This window comes from Aythya fuligula, chromosome 1, assembly GCF_009819795.1.
Source record: "Aythya fuligula isolate bAytFul2 chromosome 1, bAytFul2.pri, whole genome shotgun sequence".
NCBI classification, from domain to species: Eukaryota; Metazoa; Chordata; class Aves; order Anseriformes; family Anatidae; genus Aythya; species Aythya fuligula.
The window spans coordinates 70,033,821-70,050,163 of NC_045559.1; the positions used below are offsets into that span (position 1 = coordinate 70,033,821).

General features: G+C 37.6%; 1 protein-coding gene across 1 annotated transcript in view; it reads left to right on the top strand.

Moving 5' to 3' along the window:
- The window catches only part of LOC116487934 (potassium voltage-gated channel subfamily KQT member 1-like), a 318,679-nt gene that overhangs the window by 70,411 nt on the left and 231,925 nt on the right, over positions 1 to 16,343 (top strand). The window contains 4 exon segments of the mRNA XM_032185222.1: positions 2,405 to 2,515; positions 3,467 to 3,562; positions 4,426 to 4,554; positions 6,370 to 6,532. Coding sequence (XP_032041113.1) covers positions 2,405 to 2,515; positions 3,467 to 3,562; positions 4,426 to 4,554; positions 6,370 to 6,532 — 499 coding nt within the window.

A 16,343-nucleotide genomic window follows, 5' to 3' on the forward strand; every position in this document is an offset into this window, starting at 1 on the left:
GTTGACATTGGTGACAGAAGCCTATATTTCCTCACCAGAAGCTTTCCACCTCTCATGGGTAGAGGTCATCTTTGCTACTTTGCCATACTGCCATCATGCATACTGTAGTGTCAGGGCTGTGCATACCATGTGCCTGACCAGCCACACTTGGAGCATCCCATAACACACACATCCCAGAGGCTCTGTTTAAGCACAGCACTGGGCACTTCCTTTCTGTCTCAGCTTTGCTGAATGGGAGCTGGCCTCTAGCTTGGTCATGTTCTTGTGCTCTAGACCTCAACCTGTGGGCTGACTTATACTCTTGACTTCAGGCTTCCTTCGTTGCCTTCTGATTTGAACTCTCTTTTGGATATGGCTGCCATCTGTGAGGTTAGGTACGGGGTAGGGAGGCCCATTTCTGGACATTTTTGGAGCCCCTTGGCTTCTGGCTCACCTTCTCTGTGGGAGCAGCTGTCTCTTGCTTCGCTATAAACCCTCCTGAGAGACCAGCTTTGTGCTCTGATCTCCCTACAGTGCCAAACCTTTAATGACCATTGGGGTCCTCACAAATTCTTCTCCAGCCTGCTGGGACTCACTAGGGGTAGCCTAACTCTTCTGTCATTCTCAGGCCTTCTGGCTTCTGTGGCTTTTGACAGGTGGCCTGTCCTCTACCAAGCACGAAGTCACTCATGCCATGTCCCTTTCCAGTTTCCTGTCCCTGTTCCAGTTCTATACCCTGGAAAAGTCCACTGATAACCCATAGTGGTGATGTCTCTCTAAGGCAAGTTCCTCCTGATCCCAGACCTCTGAGAAACATGAGGATATTTCTCAGGAGAAGGGAGGTAGAAGAGAGGGTTGTTCTAATGGCCCTAAAGGGATAACTGACTTTAATGGCCCTAATAAGCATGACCTGTAGCATCTACCCTCCCTCCACCCAGGGGTTCTGAGCCTAGCTCTGTGCTCTCATTTCATGCCTAAATTGTGCTGGAGTTTAGGTGATTTTCACCTGAAACAAAGCTACTTTTGGTTGTAGAGTTCCCTGATTCTGACCTGAATATGTAGGGTTACTTTCTGGCTTGATCTTGGTTCTGCCTCATGTTGTGATGTTGTAGACCACTATATATATATATATCACTATGATCTATGGAGATCTATGATCTCTTGGTTGGACCTGGCCACTGTTTTCATATCTTTCCCAGTTGGGTAACATGGAACTGTTATCCCACTTGGCTCTGTGATCAGTGTCCCTTAAGAAACATCCAGCTGTACCCTGACAGGCTGTGAGCAGATCTAGCAATATACATTCCATGGATCAAATGCAATTTTAAGCCTCAGGGAACTGTAGTTGTGAGGGAAAAAAAAAAAAAAAAAGAAAAAAAAAAAAAGAAAAAAAAAAAAAGGATTAATAGCATGGGACTCAGCTGTATTTAGTTCTTGGTTTACTGAAATGTTTTCTTTGGGAGTATGTTTCTCATCTTGGTATGAGGGTTCTGCTGTGGTAGTGTTAGTTCTGTCCCTTATCTTTCTTGCCAGTACAGTGAGTAGCTTACCCTGACACAGCTAGTGTTTCTGCCTGACTGCAAATTTTGGCAAATGTTTGTGCATCTGCAATGTGTGACTCAGTGATTTTTAAGGCTTACTTCTCAATGCTGTAAACTATCACAGAATTGTCTAGGTTGGAAGACACCTCCAAGATCACTGAGTCCAACCTCTGACCTAACACTAACCAGTCCTCCACTAAACCATATCACTAGGCTCTGCATTTAAACATCTTTTAAAGACCTCCAGGGATGGTGACTCAACTACTTTCCTGGGCAGCCCATTCCAATGTCCTTCTTGTAGTGAGGGGCCCAAAACTGAACACGGTACTTGAGGTGCTGAGTACACTTCGAGTAGCCGAGTACAGGAGGACAATCACTTCCCTAGCCCTGCTGGCCACACTGCTTCTTATACAAGCCAGGATGCTGTTGGCCTTCTTGGCCACCTGAGCACACTGCTGGCTCATATTCAGCTGACTATCAACTAATATGTATTAAAAATAAAAAATAAAAACAAAAATACTGCAAGCCCATGGTTTCAAGCCCATAGAGTTCATCCTTCCAATTCAGGAGGATGTAAACAGACAGCTACTAACTGTGAGAACAGTCTTCCTGGATCAAGCCTGGTGTCACTTCTCCAGCAGTGGCCATTTGTGAATACCTGCTAAAGAATATAGAAACAGAATAAGCCTTCAGTGATGTTCACTGTACTCCTATGGTTTCCTTACACACAAATCCAAACACCATTGATCCACTTGTATCTCATGATACTCATATCTCCTACTGTTTTTACTCCTCTTCCTTTTTTTCCCTTTTTTAGTTCCCTTTGCTCTTGAGGAAAAACATGTATGGTATTGCAGTGAATAAGATGTATATTTCTGGCCTAGGTAACGGTCACAACAATTGGTTATGGAGACAAAGTTCCCCAGACGTGGATTGGGAAAACAGTTGCTTCCTGTTTCTCGGTATTTGCTATATCTTTCTTTGCTCTACCAGCGGTAAGTAGAACTTGGATGTTTTTTTAAGTGTCTGACTTGGACTGCACAGATAAAACCAGCACCTTTAATAATGGGCTGGGTGTTGCTTCAGAATGTTTATTTGCATGCACATCTATAAATATGTTTGTGTATTTGCGCACATGTAAAAATGAATAAAACTGCTGTCTTTCTACCATAGTCATTTTCTTTAGAGATAAGCATTTTAAGAAGGAGATATTTTCACTACTCTGGAGAAAGGGAGAGATTTATTTCAATCAGTATGTCAGTGGCACAGGTGAAACATCCTTTGTTTCTGCTATTTTATGATTACGTAGAAACTACCTGGGGTATTGAGAAGAGAAGCTGTGCTACAACGAAGAAATTTAGGAAACTGCATTTACTTTTCTACACAGTACTGTAAAGTATCATTGCTGGCCTTTCTGAATCTTCAGATAACTGATTGGGGAACACATAGACAAGAATATAAAAAAAAGAATAAATCATAAAGTATATCTGACTTCTTTGTTACTTGTTTTGCCTGGAAAATCAAACTGAGTTTTGGCTTTGTGTGGGGTGGTTGGGTGGTCTGCTTTTTTTTTTTTTTTTTTTTTTTTTTTTTTTTAGAAATTAAAAACAAGTACAAAGAACAGCTGTAGATCAGTCCTATGACATTGGCATTTGCTTCCCCCACCATTGTGTAGGGTTGTCTTTGAAATGTGACTGCCACTTTGTGAATGCCTCTGTGGCTAATGTTACCTATAGACTGCAATAAACACATGTTATTTATTGCAGTTATATGATGCCAACATCAACATGCTCAATTTAAATTTTGTTAGATAAATAGCTTTCTATTACTGTGGATGTTTGAAAACTTGTCTTTTTTAAAATGGCCATTTATTTAATGCATTAAGTGTTTGGCTTAGGTGCATAAAATTACATTGAAGTCTCACCAGTAATTTTATTTATATTTAGGGTATTCTAGGGTCTGGTTTTGCCCTGAAAGTACAGCAGAAGCAACGTCAGAAGCATTTCAACAGACAAATCCCAGCAGCAGCTTCTCTAATTCAGGTCAGACCCCTAGCAGTAAAATATATAGGAGAGTGATGGAGAGGCAGTAGGGCCTAGCAGTTCATGTACTATCTGAGAATCACAGTTTCTGGGCTTTATTATAAATCTATAAGCTGTGTTTAACCACAGAGGTTCTTTGGTACACATCAGTCCCTAGAAAGAATTAGATAACTGCCTGTCCCACATCCATTCTTATGAGTGAACTCAGGAGGCTTCACTAAGCAGACATTCACAGGCATCATAACAGTATTTGGATGCAGCTAAAGTAAACTTAAGCTAGTAAAAATAATAAATTAAAAGCCTTGTCATAATCTTTAATTGTTAACTTCCTTTTTTTATTCCTTTAGGTCCTATGTATTTGCCAAATTCAGAGGTGAAGAATGTGTATATGTATATATGTATAAACACCTCAGTTTAGAAAAATGTCTCAGCATAGCTTTTCATATTATATAAAGAATGCACTAACATGGTGTGCAAATGCTAGAATGTGTCATGCTGCAGAAGAGGGGAAGCAGCAGTGTTATATACTTGTCAGGATTTACTGTTCTGGAGGACGGTTTTCCTTGCTGTGAGCAGTGGTTAGACCCCAGATCCTAGGAGAATACTACGGAGAGCATACTTAAAATTACTGTGTTGACTATATTTCCTGGTGCCTCACTGAAGTTGTATTTAGGGGAAGAGTGAATTTTATTAGGCATGTTTTTTGGTATAGCACAGCAATTGCAGTCAGAAGCCTTTGAATCATATTTAAATTGATTGAAGCTATTGCTGTCAGTTTGGTTTGCAGCAAATTCTGACATGTACATCCAGCAAAACAGTTCCTGCTTATACACTGAGAATATTGTTTTGGTATTTTATTATAGACACTGTGGCGGTGCTATGCGGCAGAGAAATCTTACAGTTCTACAGCAACATGGAAAATCTATGTTACATCACCTGCACAAAACCCCCAAAAACCACCAGCGCCATCTAGCCCTAGTCTGAGAAAACAGGTAACATAGACTCGACAGAGCTAGCTATTCTGTTCTTGGGTTTAATTTTGTTGGATAACTTGTCAAAATCCTTATGAAGAGTCCAAAGAATTTGGAGAGCTGAGAGAGATTTTCAATGGGACTTTTGTTTTCCTTTTGCCATAGCAGGATCAATTTAGTGTTCCTTACAATATTCCTGAAGGACTAATGCCTTCTACTTTTAGATTTGCCTTGCTGATGCGACAGATGCTTATCCTCCATTATTTTACTCCCTTTGAAGTCTATTCTACCTTCTCAAAGATTGTATAAGTCGTTGATACCATTCTCCATTTTGTATTCATTTTGCACAGTAATTCATACAGGAAGAAAGAAGAAACTAGTTAAAGAAATTACATTCACACTCATTTGACTGAGAGTAGCTGCATTTGTCTTGCTCGTTCACATCCCTCCTTGGTGTTTTATCTTTGAGGGTACATGGAAGTTTGAGTTAATTCCTGAGTATTGGCTGCAGTAAATTGGAATATTTTTTTGTCTGTGCAGGTGGGATTGCCTAAGCATAGGTATGTAGTTTCACTGGCAGGCTTGCCTAGACTTCAGTATGCATTCTGGAGAGAGGGCTGCAACAGGACTAGCTCAGACACATGGATTTTCTAAAGTGGTCGATGGTACCTGCTTTTAGGCAATGAGGTCCCACCAATGCTTGTCACTCAGTGGAGAATTGCAATATGATTACTCCACAGCATGTGCAGTTACCTTTATCAATATGATCTGTGTGCATGTGTATTTTTTGGCTTTAGAGCAGTGCAGTCTGCTCAGTGCTGAGAAGAGCTGTTGTGAGACTAGTTACTCCTTAACTTGACGTATAACAGCCAGGAGGAAAAGGGTAAAGCAGAAGTAAGGCTGAGTACTATGTGTTGCTGAACAACATGCAATACCTGTTGGGAGAATTGGAAAAAGTATTGTTTGTCCTTAGTATTTTCCCTCTTTTTCTCTATGAGTTCCCTTAACATATTATTAAACTTGAACTTCATTATAAATTGCTAACCCTAATTCATTAACTTTAATGGTTCTTTCTTTTCTCTTTTCTCTACTTGGCCCCTTATTTTAAAGACTTAAATGGATACTGATCTTGTGCATATGGTTGAATTTTGTTCCTTAAAGAATTTAGAGTTCCTTTTCCTGTTATAAAAGCCCATGCATGTGGATGCATGGCAGTGCATCCACAATATAAAATAAACTCCCATTTCTACTATTTTTCTTGTCCTGTTTGATTAATTTCAAACATGCTTTTGTTTAAGTGCTTGTGGATCTGAACAGAAGAACTCATTCCAAAAGACAGCGTGGACTGTAATAAAATAGTGTTACATGGTTTTACCTCCTGCTGAAGTACCTAAGTCAGCCCAGCCAAAATCGAAACTTTCTTTAATTGAGATCACCCAGTGCCTTGCTCATATTTCAAAGCCTGCAATTAATTAGCCATCTGGTTAATTAGCAATGAAGAAAAGCTGCACCCAAGCTACTGTATACTCAAATGATTAATAGTTTGTGTGCCTTGAGTTTCAGATACGGCTTGAGAAATTCTAACTGATAAAATTCTAATTGATAACTGATTTTCAGAATGTGCTAAGCATCTTCCCTTAAGAGTCACCCTTACCAAATTTAAAATAATAATCTAAAATGAGCCATTCTGAAAACATTAACCAAGAATGTAGCACTTTTACTGAATTACAATTGCACTGAAAGAAATAATCCTGCTGAGATGAATTTATTGTACAAGGAGGTTCTTTTCTGGTTTTCATAGTGTGTTTTGATATCATCCTCTTTCTACTACCACAGGCTAGAAGATCCAAAAGAAAAGGGAAACCAGGCTGTGGTAATGGTTCTGCACCTGTTATAAACCCAGGAGAGAATGCCTTATCTATTCCACAGATCACTTATGATCATATTGATGAACAAAAAGACAAAAAAGATGTGTCTTTCTACATCGATGAACCAGGAGGTAATTTACTTTTAAGCTACCATTTTTAAGAGAGAATGTTAACATTAACTTAACCAACGAAGAGAAAATTTCTGTGAAAAATAACATAAAAGTAATCAGTAAAGAAAAATGTGTCAAAAATTACAGGGAGACATAAAGTAACAGAAATGCAAAAGTAAATTTTTAGATGTGTGGTGTGAACATAAAAAACAAAAACCTTTTTTGTTTCAAATTCTATATTTTGGAATTATTTCAGCTGGATGGAAAGCTTCCTATGTCACTATTAAACTTTACCTCACATAGAGCCTGAAGAAAGGAAAATAAAATAGGAAAAATAACTTTACTTTTTTACAGCACCTTCTTAAACACTGTGCAAATAAATTGTGATAGGCATAAAATATTTATCCATCCCTTTGTTAACCAGGAGGTTTTGATAAGTGTTTTGTTTATTACTTCACTAAAATATTGTGGTGCTACGAGTGGTTGTATTTCAATATGGAAAGTGGTTGAATTTTATTGCTGAGCTAAGATATTGTTGTGTTTGTAAAAAATCTTTTCCACCATGAACTTCACTTAAAGAAGGTGGGTAATAAAATAACATTGTTTACAATGAAGTGAGGACTTTTTTTTGGAAAGTTAGTTTTTCAGTCATTGTGCTGACTTCCTTTGTCTGAAGTGATGGGAAGAGAAACATGCAAGTTCTGGATTTGCTAAAGTCTTTAGCTTAAAGAGAAACTGCTTCCTCATAGTTCAAGGAATTATGTTCTGTACATAGAAGCATGCAAAACCTGGCCAAGTTAACTGAGGTATCCAAAGATGCTGGTCCTAGTCAAAGGCAGTAGCACTGAAGTATGGTCTCATTTGCTGCTTTCACTTAAGTTTTCATCTGTCCTTGCTAAACCCAAGTGTCAAGTCTGTATGAAATAGCTCTTATGTGGCATTGAGGCTGACACAGTTTCAGCCTGGAGAGAGGATGTCTGTAGTCTTGACATGAGCTCTTTAATTAAACACATATCCATGTATATTAAATATTTTTACTCCCAGAGTGAATGTGTAATGTCTTCTGTATTGAACGAAATCAAATGCAGTAGTTTTACTGGGCTGTTCTGACTTTAGATTTGCCAGAGAGTATTGTTAACCTACTATATTCAAGTGAGAGCACTTAGCTGCCTGCTATTCCACATCTGACTGAGACCTGTGGTATACTGAAACACATCTGCAAGGGGTAGGAGCATTTTGCTCCTACCATTTCAGAAAGACCTTCAAGACTCTACTTTATGCAATTTATAGCCATGAACCTGTTGTTCTGGGAGGAAGAGTTTTTCTTCTCCTGGTGTAGATTTTCATTCTTGTTCTGGTTTATATTTTGATTTTCCTTCTGTCACATTTTGTTGAGGTCAAGAATGCTTTTCAGCAATGACAGTATTTTTGACAGTGTTGTTGCTTGGCAATTCCTGTGTTTTTGTAGGTTTCTGGGAAAGGGGTGAATGGTGTGGTTTATGAAGTTGCTGGATTAAAAGTTTTACTTTTTACAGAATACAACAATTCTCAACACCCTTGTTTATTAGAAATGTGCAGCTTCCCTTGCTGATCATATCAGTGCAGATTTAGCTGAGTGTATCTTGGTATTGTGGCGTCACAGTCAGTGATGGACAGAAACAAACAAACAAACAAAAAAGTCTTGTGCAATGGTGTAACTTCTAACTTTAATAAAGAATTGAGGACTAGGTTGCCTGTAATCATGCCTCAGCCAGTGCTTGTATCTTCACTTCAGCTGTATAGCTGTATTCCTTCAATGTTAGTCTGAGCAAAGCTCTGTCCCTCAGAAGAAAGATTGAAAGGACTGGTCTGTATAATATTCATTTATTTATTTACTTATTTATTTATTTTGCATTACAGCTGGGTAGCAGAGCAAAATGAAAGCATTTTCATCCTTTTTCTGAAAAAGCTTTCTTGTTCATTTCCAATTCTTATTATAGTTAGTCTAATTTATTCTCATTCTGAGACTCAACCATGCATATTATTCCATTACCAAATTTTTTTTTTTTTTTTTTTTTTTTTTTCCCTTTGCTAGTGTCAGGGGTAAGTCACACTTCATTTGATTTTCTGATTTATTCCTTCTGGTGCAAAGCTTCCAGGATTCCAGGCTAACTTGATTGCTCAACTGACTGAACATTCTTGACACCTCTCAAAAATTTAAGCCTGATTTCTCTCAGCAAAGATCTCTTTGCCAGAATTAATAGGCTTCTATTCTTGGGAAGCAGAAGTACTAGGTTGCAAGCCTGTAAGTGAGGGTGTTTTTTTTCCTCCCTTAAAGTCTCTCTTAGAAAAGGCAAAAAAATATAAAAATAAAAAAATAAAATTGAAAAGAAGCATGCCAGCTTCTATTTCACTGTTGCTATAGTGGAATATTTTATTCATTGGTTGTTGCGGCTGGATGTTTTACAGATGATGGCAGACTTTGAGGTTGAATTAGATCACTTTTATAGGCCTGACTTAGGAGGAGCAGAGCTGTTGCTTTGAAACAGCTCTTCTTGTCTGCTGCTTCAGTCAGATGTGAGAGACTGTAGGAAAACCTGAAACAAATGCCTGGCAACTGCAGTCAAAGGAATAACAGTCTCACTAAGAAAATGCCTTGTTCTGGGCAGAAAATAGACTGAAACTGAGTTAAAATTTCCTTGATGGAGAAATTTACCTTGATTCAGGAAGTACATAATGTGAATGTACCTCTTTTTCATGAAAACTGAGGTTTTTCTTTGGATATCCTGTTCGTGTATCCACATCCACCCAGCTTCATCTTCGCTTGATCAAAAATTGTTTGGGGGCATATCTTTCAAGGCTAGATAAAGATGCTTTCTGCTTTATCTCTAAATTGAAAGTTTGAGAAAGGGGAGCCTTATAACGTCTATAGATAAGATCAACATTTATTTAACACTTGAAATCTTTGTATGTGTAAAATTTTTATTTTTTTTTGTAATTGTATGTGTAATAAAAAAAAAAAAAGGATAGTGCATAATGTAGGAATTAGATCTTTATGTGCCATAACTGGCTGGATCTTGCAAGAAACGTTTGATAAATCAAAAGACAAACACCACTTAACTTAGTTATGCACATTGGGATTTGTGGTGTGACCAGTGTAGTGTGCTCTATATCACTAAGAACTTGACCATCCTTGCAGGAATGGAAAGGCTAAGTCCTTCCACAGTAATAGTTTCCTTGAAGTCAAATTTCTTGAAAAGATGAAGATATTTAGAAAGAAATTCTGTGAAATTAAAAGGAACAGCCAAAACAGACATGGATTTGCTGAAAAAAACAATTCTCAGAAATAACTGTGATGCTGAAGATACACTAGTGCAGCGTATTGTTTCCACGCATTTCTATTGTCTCCAGTTGAGAACTCCTTTGTACCAGGGTGCACAGTTTAACTTTTTTTCTGCAATGATTTGAAGCTCCTCAGTGACTTCACCTCACCTGAGATTACAGCCATAATTTTTTTTCTATAGTCTAGGAATTGAACTTTACCTCTACTTCTGTCAACCAGAATGTACTATGTACAGCACATAGTTCCTTGCAGCAGGAACTATGGCATCTTTAACGTGCCTGTAAGATTTAAACAAGGCACTTAAGTATCAAGATGTTAGTTACTTATTATATCAGAAGTGAGTGATAGGTCATAAAGACAAATCCAAATAGAAGAATGACAAATAACACTTGAATGCAACTCACATTTTCTTATGTGCCTTTGAGTTTCATAGTCAAATAACAGCTATACACTGTAATGTATGCTTCTCAAAATGAACTGAATAGCTGTTTCATAACACTGTATTAGGAAAAAAATTATAAAAATGTGAAAACTTTTGGACCTTACAGGTCAGCCTCTTGGGACTTCTCCAGCAGATGGAATATATTATTCTGTGTCAGTTACTGTAGATTGTATACACAACTTGTTATTGTAAAATTTGTCAAAGTCACAAAACTCTCACAGTGATAAATCTCTGCTGGGATAAAAACAAAATTCCCTATTTATCACTATGCTTTTCTGTTTGCTTTTGGGGATTTCTTGCATGCTGACATATTTTCATCTTCCTATTCAAACCAAAACTGTAAAAAAGTAACTTCTGAACAGGAGAGGGAGATATTTAATTTTCAGTGCTCCTCAGAATACCTTTGCAAACATTTTTATATAAGTGCATAATAGTGTTAATGCTGATTAATTCTTTCTGTAATACTAGTTTGGATGCTGACATTTCAGAATTCACCTATCTAGCACTAGGTTGGTTGTTCCTGGAAATTGGTTGCATTTCCATTGGGAAAAGGGATGTTTTCCCTCAGTGGTGTAGATAGATTACAATCTGCAGTACATATAAAGAAGCAAACATTTTAAATTAAGTGGATTCATAGATTCCAGTGCTGACAAGTTGAGTGAAAGGTGATAAAAAACATATGGCTGAAATTAACAGAATAAAGCAAACACCAAAGCATTTGACAGTCTGCCTAACTGTCAGTAAGTCAGGGAAAAAAAAAAAAAAAAAAAAAAAGATAAAGATGTGCTCCAAATTAGCAAGGGAAAGTATCCAGATACTTTGCTTCTGAAAAACATCGTGCTCTTAAGAAGGTGAGTAGCAGATGCTGGTGGCTTTACAGTAAGAACCTATATTCAGTATAGGGCTGTTTAATATCAAAATTTGTCAGTTCAGGACCCATAGTTACCAATGGTACTTGACTGTGAGTAAGAATTGTGGAAACATAACCAAATGCTTCTACTGGAGTTTTAAGTCCCTGCTGTTTCAGCCCTGGCTGCCCCAAGCAAGTACTCAGTGCATTCTCTGGTTTACCTTGCATGACCGAAGTAGGATAGTAGATCTAGGAGCAGGAGCTGGTGTAAGGGGAGATGAAGAGGAAGGGATCAGCTGCCTCTGCCAAACACATTTTTACTTCTGATTAAATCTGGCAGCTTTTGAGGTTTAATTTTTCCCCCCTCTGCATTTATTCAACTCTGTTCTGCCTGATTTAGGACCAGGACCAGAGTATAGATCACCAATCACTCTGAATTGGACTGAGCAGATACTTTGTTGTTGATGGGAGTCCTTAGTGAGAAAAGGCATTTGCAGTTCCCTAAATATTTTCTGCTTTGTAATATTAGTAAAACTGATTTTTAGACTTTTTTTTTTTTTCCTCCAGAAATGATGTTTGCTTTGTCAAAGACATTTCATTTAGAGGAAAACAAATTTAGTTGAAAATGTTCCAACTAATTTTAGTTGTGAAATAAAACTGAATAACACTATGAAGAAAGGCTGAGAGAGCTGGCTGTTCAGCCTGAGCCAGAGAAGGCTCTGGGGTGACCTTATTGCAGCTACTAAAGGGGGCTTATGAAAAAGGTGGAGAGTAAGCTTTGGGAAGAAGAGAGAAACGTGGAACAGACATACCAGGCTTCAAGAATGGAAGGTCAGTATTAATAGATAAAGTGTTGTAGGAAGCAAGACTGAGAAAAGTGTAGTGCTTTTATAAGCAAATCTTATAAAACTGAGAATTCAGTGCTAGTATATCTGAAGTCTTGATCTAACAATTTATTAATCCAGATCCAAGTTACAAAAAAGTGCATTATTATTATTATTTTTTGCTTATTTTTTTCATATTCCAAAAGCTGCATTACTAGTAATAATGCAATTAAAACTGTAATATAGAATTCTTAGTTTTTACCTATTTTCCTCATGTCCATGCTCATCCTTCCTCTGCTGCTCTGGGTCCTAAGAATTTCATTTGTTGGGGCAGGAGAAGCCTAAGTGTTAAAATAAGTTGGTGCAATTTGGAGTTCTTCACAACAGTATATAAATTCTGTATAATAGCATATATAAAATATATAGTTATGTTATAGATATAGGTATATAAAATATCATATTCTGGAGGAATACTATATTTGTAGTGATGATTTCTTCTCTCTCAGAACCCACTTGAGATCATATATAAATTTTTGCTAACAATTTTACACTTTTCTTCTTTGGTTTGTAGCTCCATGTTTCATCTGGATTTACTATATTATCGTCCCATTTATGAATGCGAGATACTATTTATTTGTTCTCTGTTACCTTTAAAAAACAGTTTTGCCCAGCTCCTTGTCTGTATTTTAATTTAACTGACCACTAGTGAACTACTTATAGCTGTGGAGTCCCCCGTGACATGACCGTGCCCTTTCTCTTATCTTAGGCCTGTACTCCTATATACTGCATCCTGTATCTCCACTTCTCGAGGTCTCTGATAATCTGTCCAGCCTGTATTTCTCTATGATATGCCATTATGTTCACTGTAAATATCTTATTCTACTAGAATTACTGCTTGTTACAGCTGTAGATATGAAATTATGGTTGTAGTACACAAATATAAACAAAAGCAAAACAAGTTAGATATAGACACCTGGTCAATTAAAGAAATAGCTTTCATAGCCAAACCACTTAAAGGGAAATCAAAAAAAAGTCTGAAGAGAGGAGAACTGATACACTTCAGGGATGAAGTTTCACAAATTTGGTACAAAGCCTAGGTCTTCTTATTAGCAATGGAAATACAGGGCAAAACGGGAGAATCTGGGAGATGTAGAAACTTCTTAGTGAATTTAAAAGAATATACCAAACTGTCACTTTTCCAAAATGTAGGAAAGATGGAACAATCTGGGTAAATTGTGAATAATGTAAAATTGAGATAAAAACCTATGGAGAAAGGAAAATTCTCACCGTTTTTAAACATAAAGGGTAGAGAAATAGATGTCAGGAAATAGTTTATTGTGTTTTATTTTTCACTGAAAGTCAACACATTCACTGGAGGTAATGCTACAAATTGTGCTACTTAATACTATTTAGCTAATAATTCAGCAATTCAAGTCAGAAGATAAAGGATTAGGAAAGATGCACTGAAGTCATGTGGCTTTTAGTTATATGGTCTTGCAAAGTACATAGCTGTGTAGTTCAGGTGAGGTCGGAAACAACCTGAGAGCCATGAACAGGATTCATAGGAGGCTTGTGAGATTGCAGAGGTCTACAAATGAAAATACAATGTGTGAAACAGGGAAGGAGGACTCACAGAATTATGGGCCAGTTGGTTAAAGCCCATGAGAATTCTGGAGTGGTCAAACTGTTAAAATACATAGTCACACTTACGTTAGTAGTGACACAGAACAATTGTAGTAGTATAGACTGCGAGGATTTCCATTGCAGACTGCATGGAAATGCAGACCTTTCGAACCATCTGTGAGCCTTTCCAGTGAACGTGAGAAAGAGGTGCTTCATCTTGTAAGTTGGTTTAAGGACAGCCTTTTGAACTTTATCCATTTTTCTTGTGTGTACTAATTTTGTTATCTTAGAAAACAACAAAACAACCAAAACAAAGAGCAAAACATCTTCAAGGATTGTGGGGTTTTGCCTTAAAGTTTATTTGCCATAAAAGATAGAGAGGCAGTTAAAGAGACTGTCATCATCCTCCATCTTATTTTACCAAAAATCTAGTACGTAATAGCTGGCTGGTTAGACTGCAAGGGAAAACACTGTTTTGGTGTTGAGGCAGTAAGTATGCAAAAGGCTTGTCTGGAGTTGAGGAAGGAGTACTGCATGAGTCAGTGTTCCTGGATTCTGTTCCTAGCCCTGTTACTGATTTGCTATGTGACCTTGGGCAAACAATTAACTCACTGTGCTTCAGTTGCGTCATCTGTTAAATGAATATAAGTCTTGTCTGTCTGAGATACCATGAGTCTAAATTTTTTATGAAGTGTTTTTATACTGACACAGAATTACAGAAGTAACGAATGCTATTAGTCAATACAGTATTAAACATAGGCCTATTTGTTTATTTATTATTAGCATAAACAAGGAGGAGTAGTAATCAGGAATGTCAGCTTTTGTAAAAAGAGAAGCTGATTCTTGCAGGAAATGCAGGAAATGCTCTGTGGGGGAAAAATAAGCTGTTACTTTAATCTAGAATGTGAGGCTACTTTTTAGCAATGAAAAACTGTTCTTTCAGATAGGAATGACAAAATGATATTGTGAGAGATCAGGACACCACGTTATTTTTTAAATTATTATTTTTTAAAAACTGGTTCTACTTAAATGGAGGAGTAGGTGCCAGTAAATATAATTCTCATCTTGATAGTTGGACTTAATAAGGCTTGAAAAGATTATATTTTGCATTGTGCATCTAGAAAAGCTGAAAGGATTCCAGAATTAGAAGTAAAATAAACTTTGGTTCTATGTAGTTTATGTATTTGTTTATATATCATACTTGTATATATACATATGCAACCTTGACCATTACTTAAAAACCGAGAGAAGAAAATTTGTTCAGGATTATTTTTTTTGGTTCTGTTACCTCTATAGATACCCAGATGTTGGCTGCTTTCTTAACAATTTGCTTGATATGTCCCTTCATGTAGCAGTCTCATATCAGATGTTTGAAAAATTACTTTAATATACAGGGATGCATAGTGTTCTTTGCAGATTTTCCCTATCAGAAATCAATATGTTTCTTTGCTTTTACTTCTGTGCTTTGGAAATACTATTAAGTGCTTTTATAGACAAGGGAACGGCAACTTGTGTCATCTACCTGGACTTGTGCGACACCGTCCCCCATGATATCCTTGTCTCTAAATTGGAGAGATGTGGATTTAATAGATGGACCACTCGATGGGTAAGTAATTGTCTGGCTGGTCACACTCAGAGAGCTGAGGTCAATGTCTCAATGTCTGAATGGAGATCAGAAATAAGTAGGGTTCCTCAGGGGTCAGTGTTGGGACCGGTGCTAACATCTTTGTCTGCAACATGGACAGTGGGATGGAATGCACCCTCCACAAGTCTGCTGATGACACCAAGCTGTGGTGTAGTTGGCATGCTAAAGGGGTGGTATGCCATGCAGAGATAGGGACCTGGACAGGCTTGTGAGGTGGGCCTGTGCAACAGGCTGAGAAAATTGCGGTTGTTCAGCTTGGAGAAGAGAAGGCTCTGGGGAGATCATATAGCAGCCTTACAGTACCTATAGAGGGGCTATAGAAAAGCAGGGAGGCCTAGGACAAAGATTTTAAGATTTTTTTTTTTTTTTTTTTAAACAAAAGAAAAAGTTTAGATCAGATATTAAGAACAAATTCTTTACTATGAGGGTGGTGAGGCACTGGCACAGGTTGCCCAGAGAAACTGTGGATGCCCCATCCCTGGAAGTGTTGAAGGCCAAATTGGAATGGGCTTTGAGCAACCTGGTATGGTGGGAGGTGTCCCTGCCCATGGCAGGGAGTTGGAACTGGCTGGTCTTTAAGGTCCCTTCTAACCCAAACCATTCAGTGATTCTGTAATTCATATCTACAGGGATAAATGTTGATAGAAAATCTGACCCGTCAACTTGCCCAAAGATATGCGTAAGGGATTTTTATACCTTTCTGTCAGTTTAATCCTCCCAGGTATAAAAGCATTGTAAGTCTGAATATAAATGGAAGGACAGAAGTCTAAGAAATCAAGCTTTGTTTCAACCTGTAAGCATATTGCACTGCAGTCATCTTTGTTTTGGGATGTAAGGATTCAAGAACAAAAAGGGAGGTGGCCAGACAGTAGGCAATCCCCAGATTATAATATAAAGTTAAAATATTTAAAAGCTTTCTTGCAGAGTTAGGTGCTGGACTTCTGTAGTAAATGATTGATACCTGCTTTCCAGATGGTTTTTCTGTTAAATCAAACTAAAATCACTGAATTGGATAGTAATACTGCAGAAAATGCTAACTGCTATTAAAAAGCTATGAGGGGTAGATATACAGAAAAACAAATGGTGCATTTAAGTGATGTTTTCTGTGGATGATACATTACCTTCC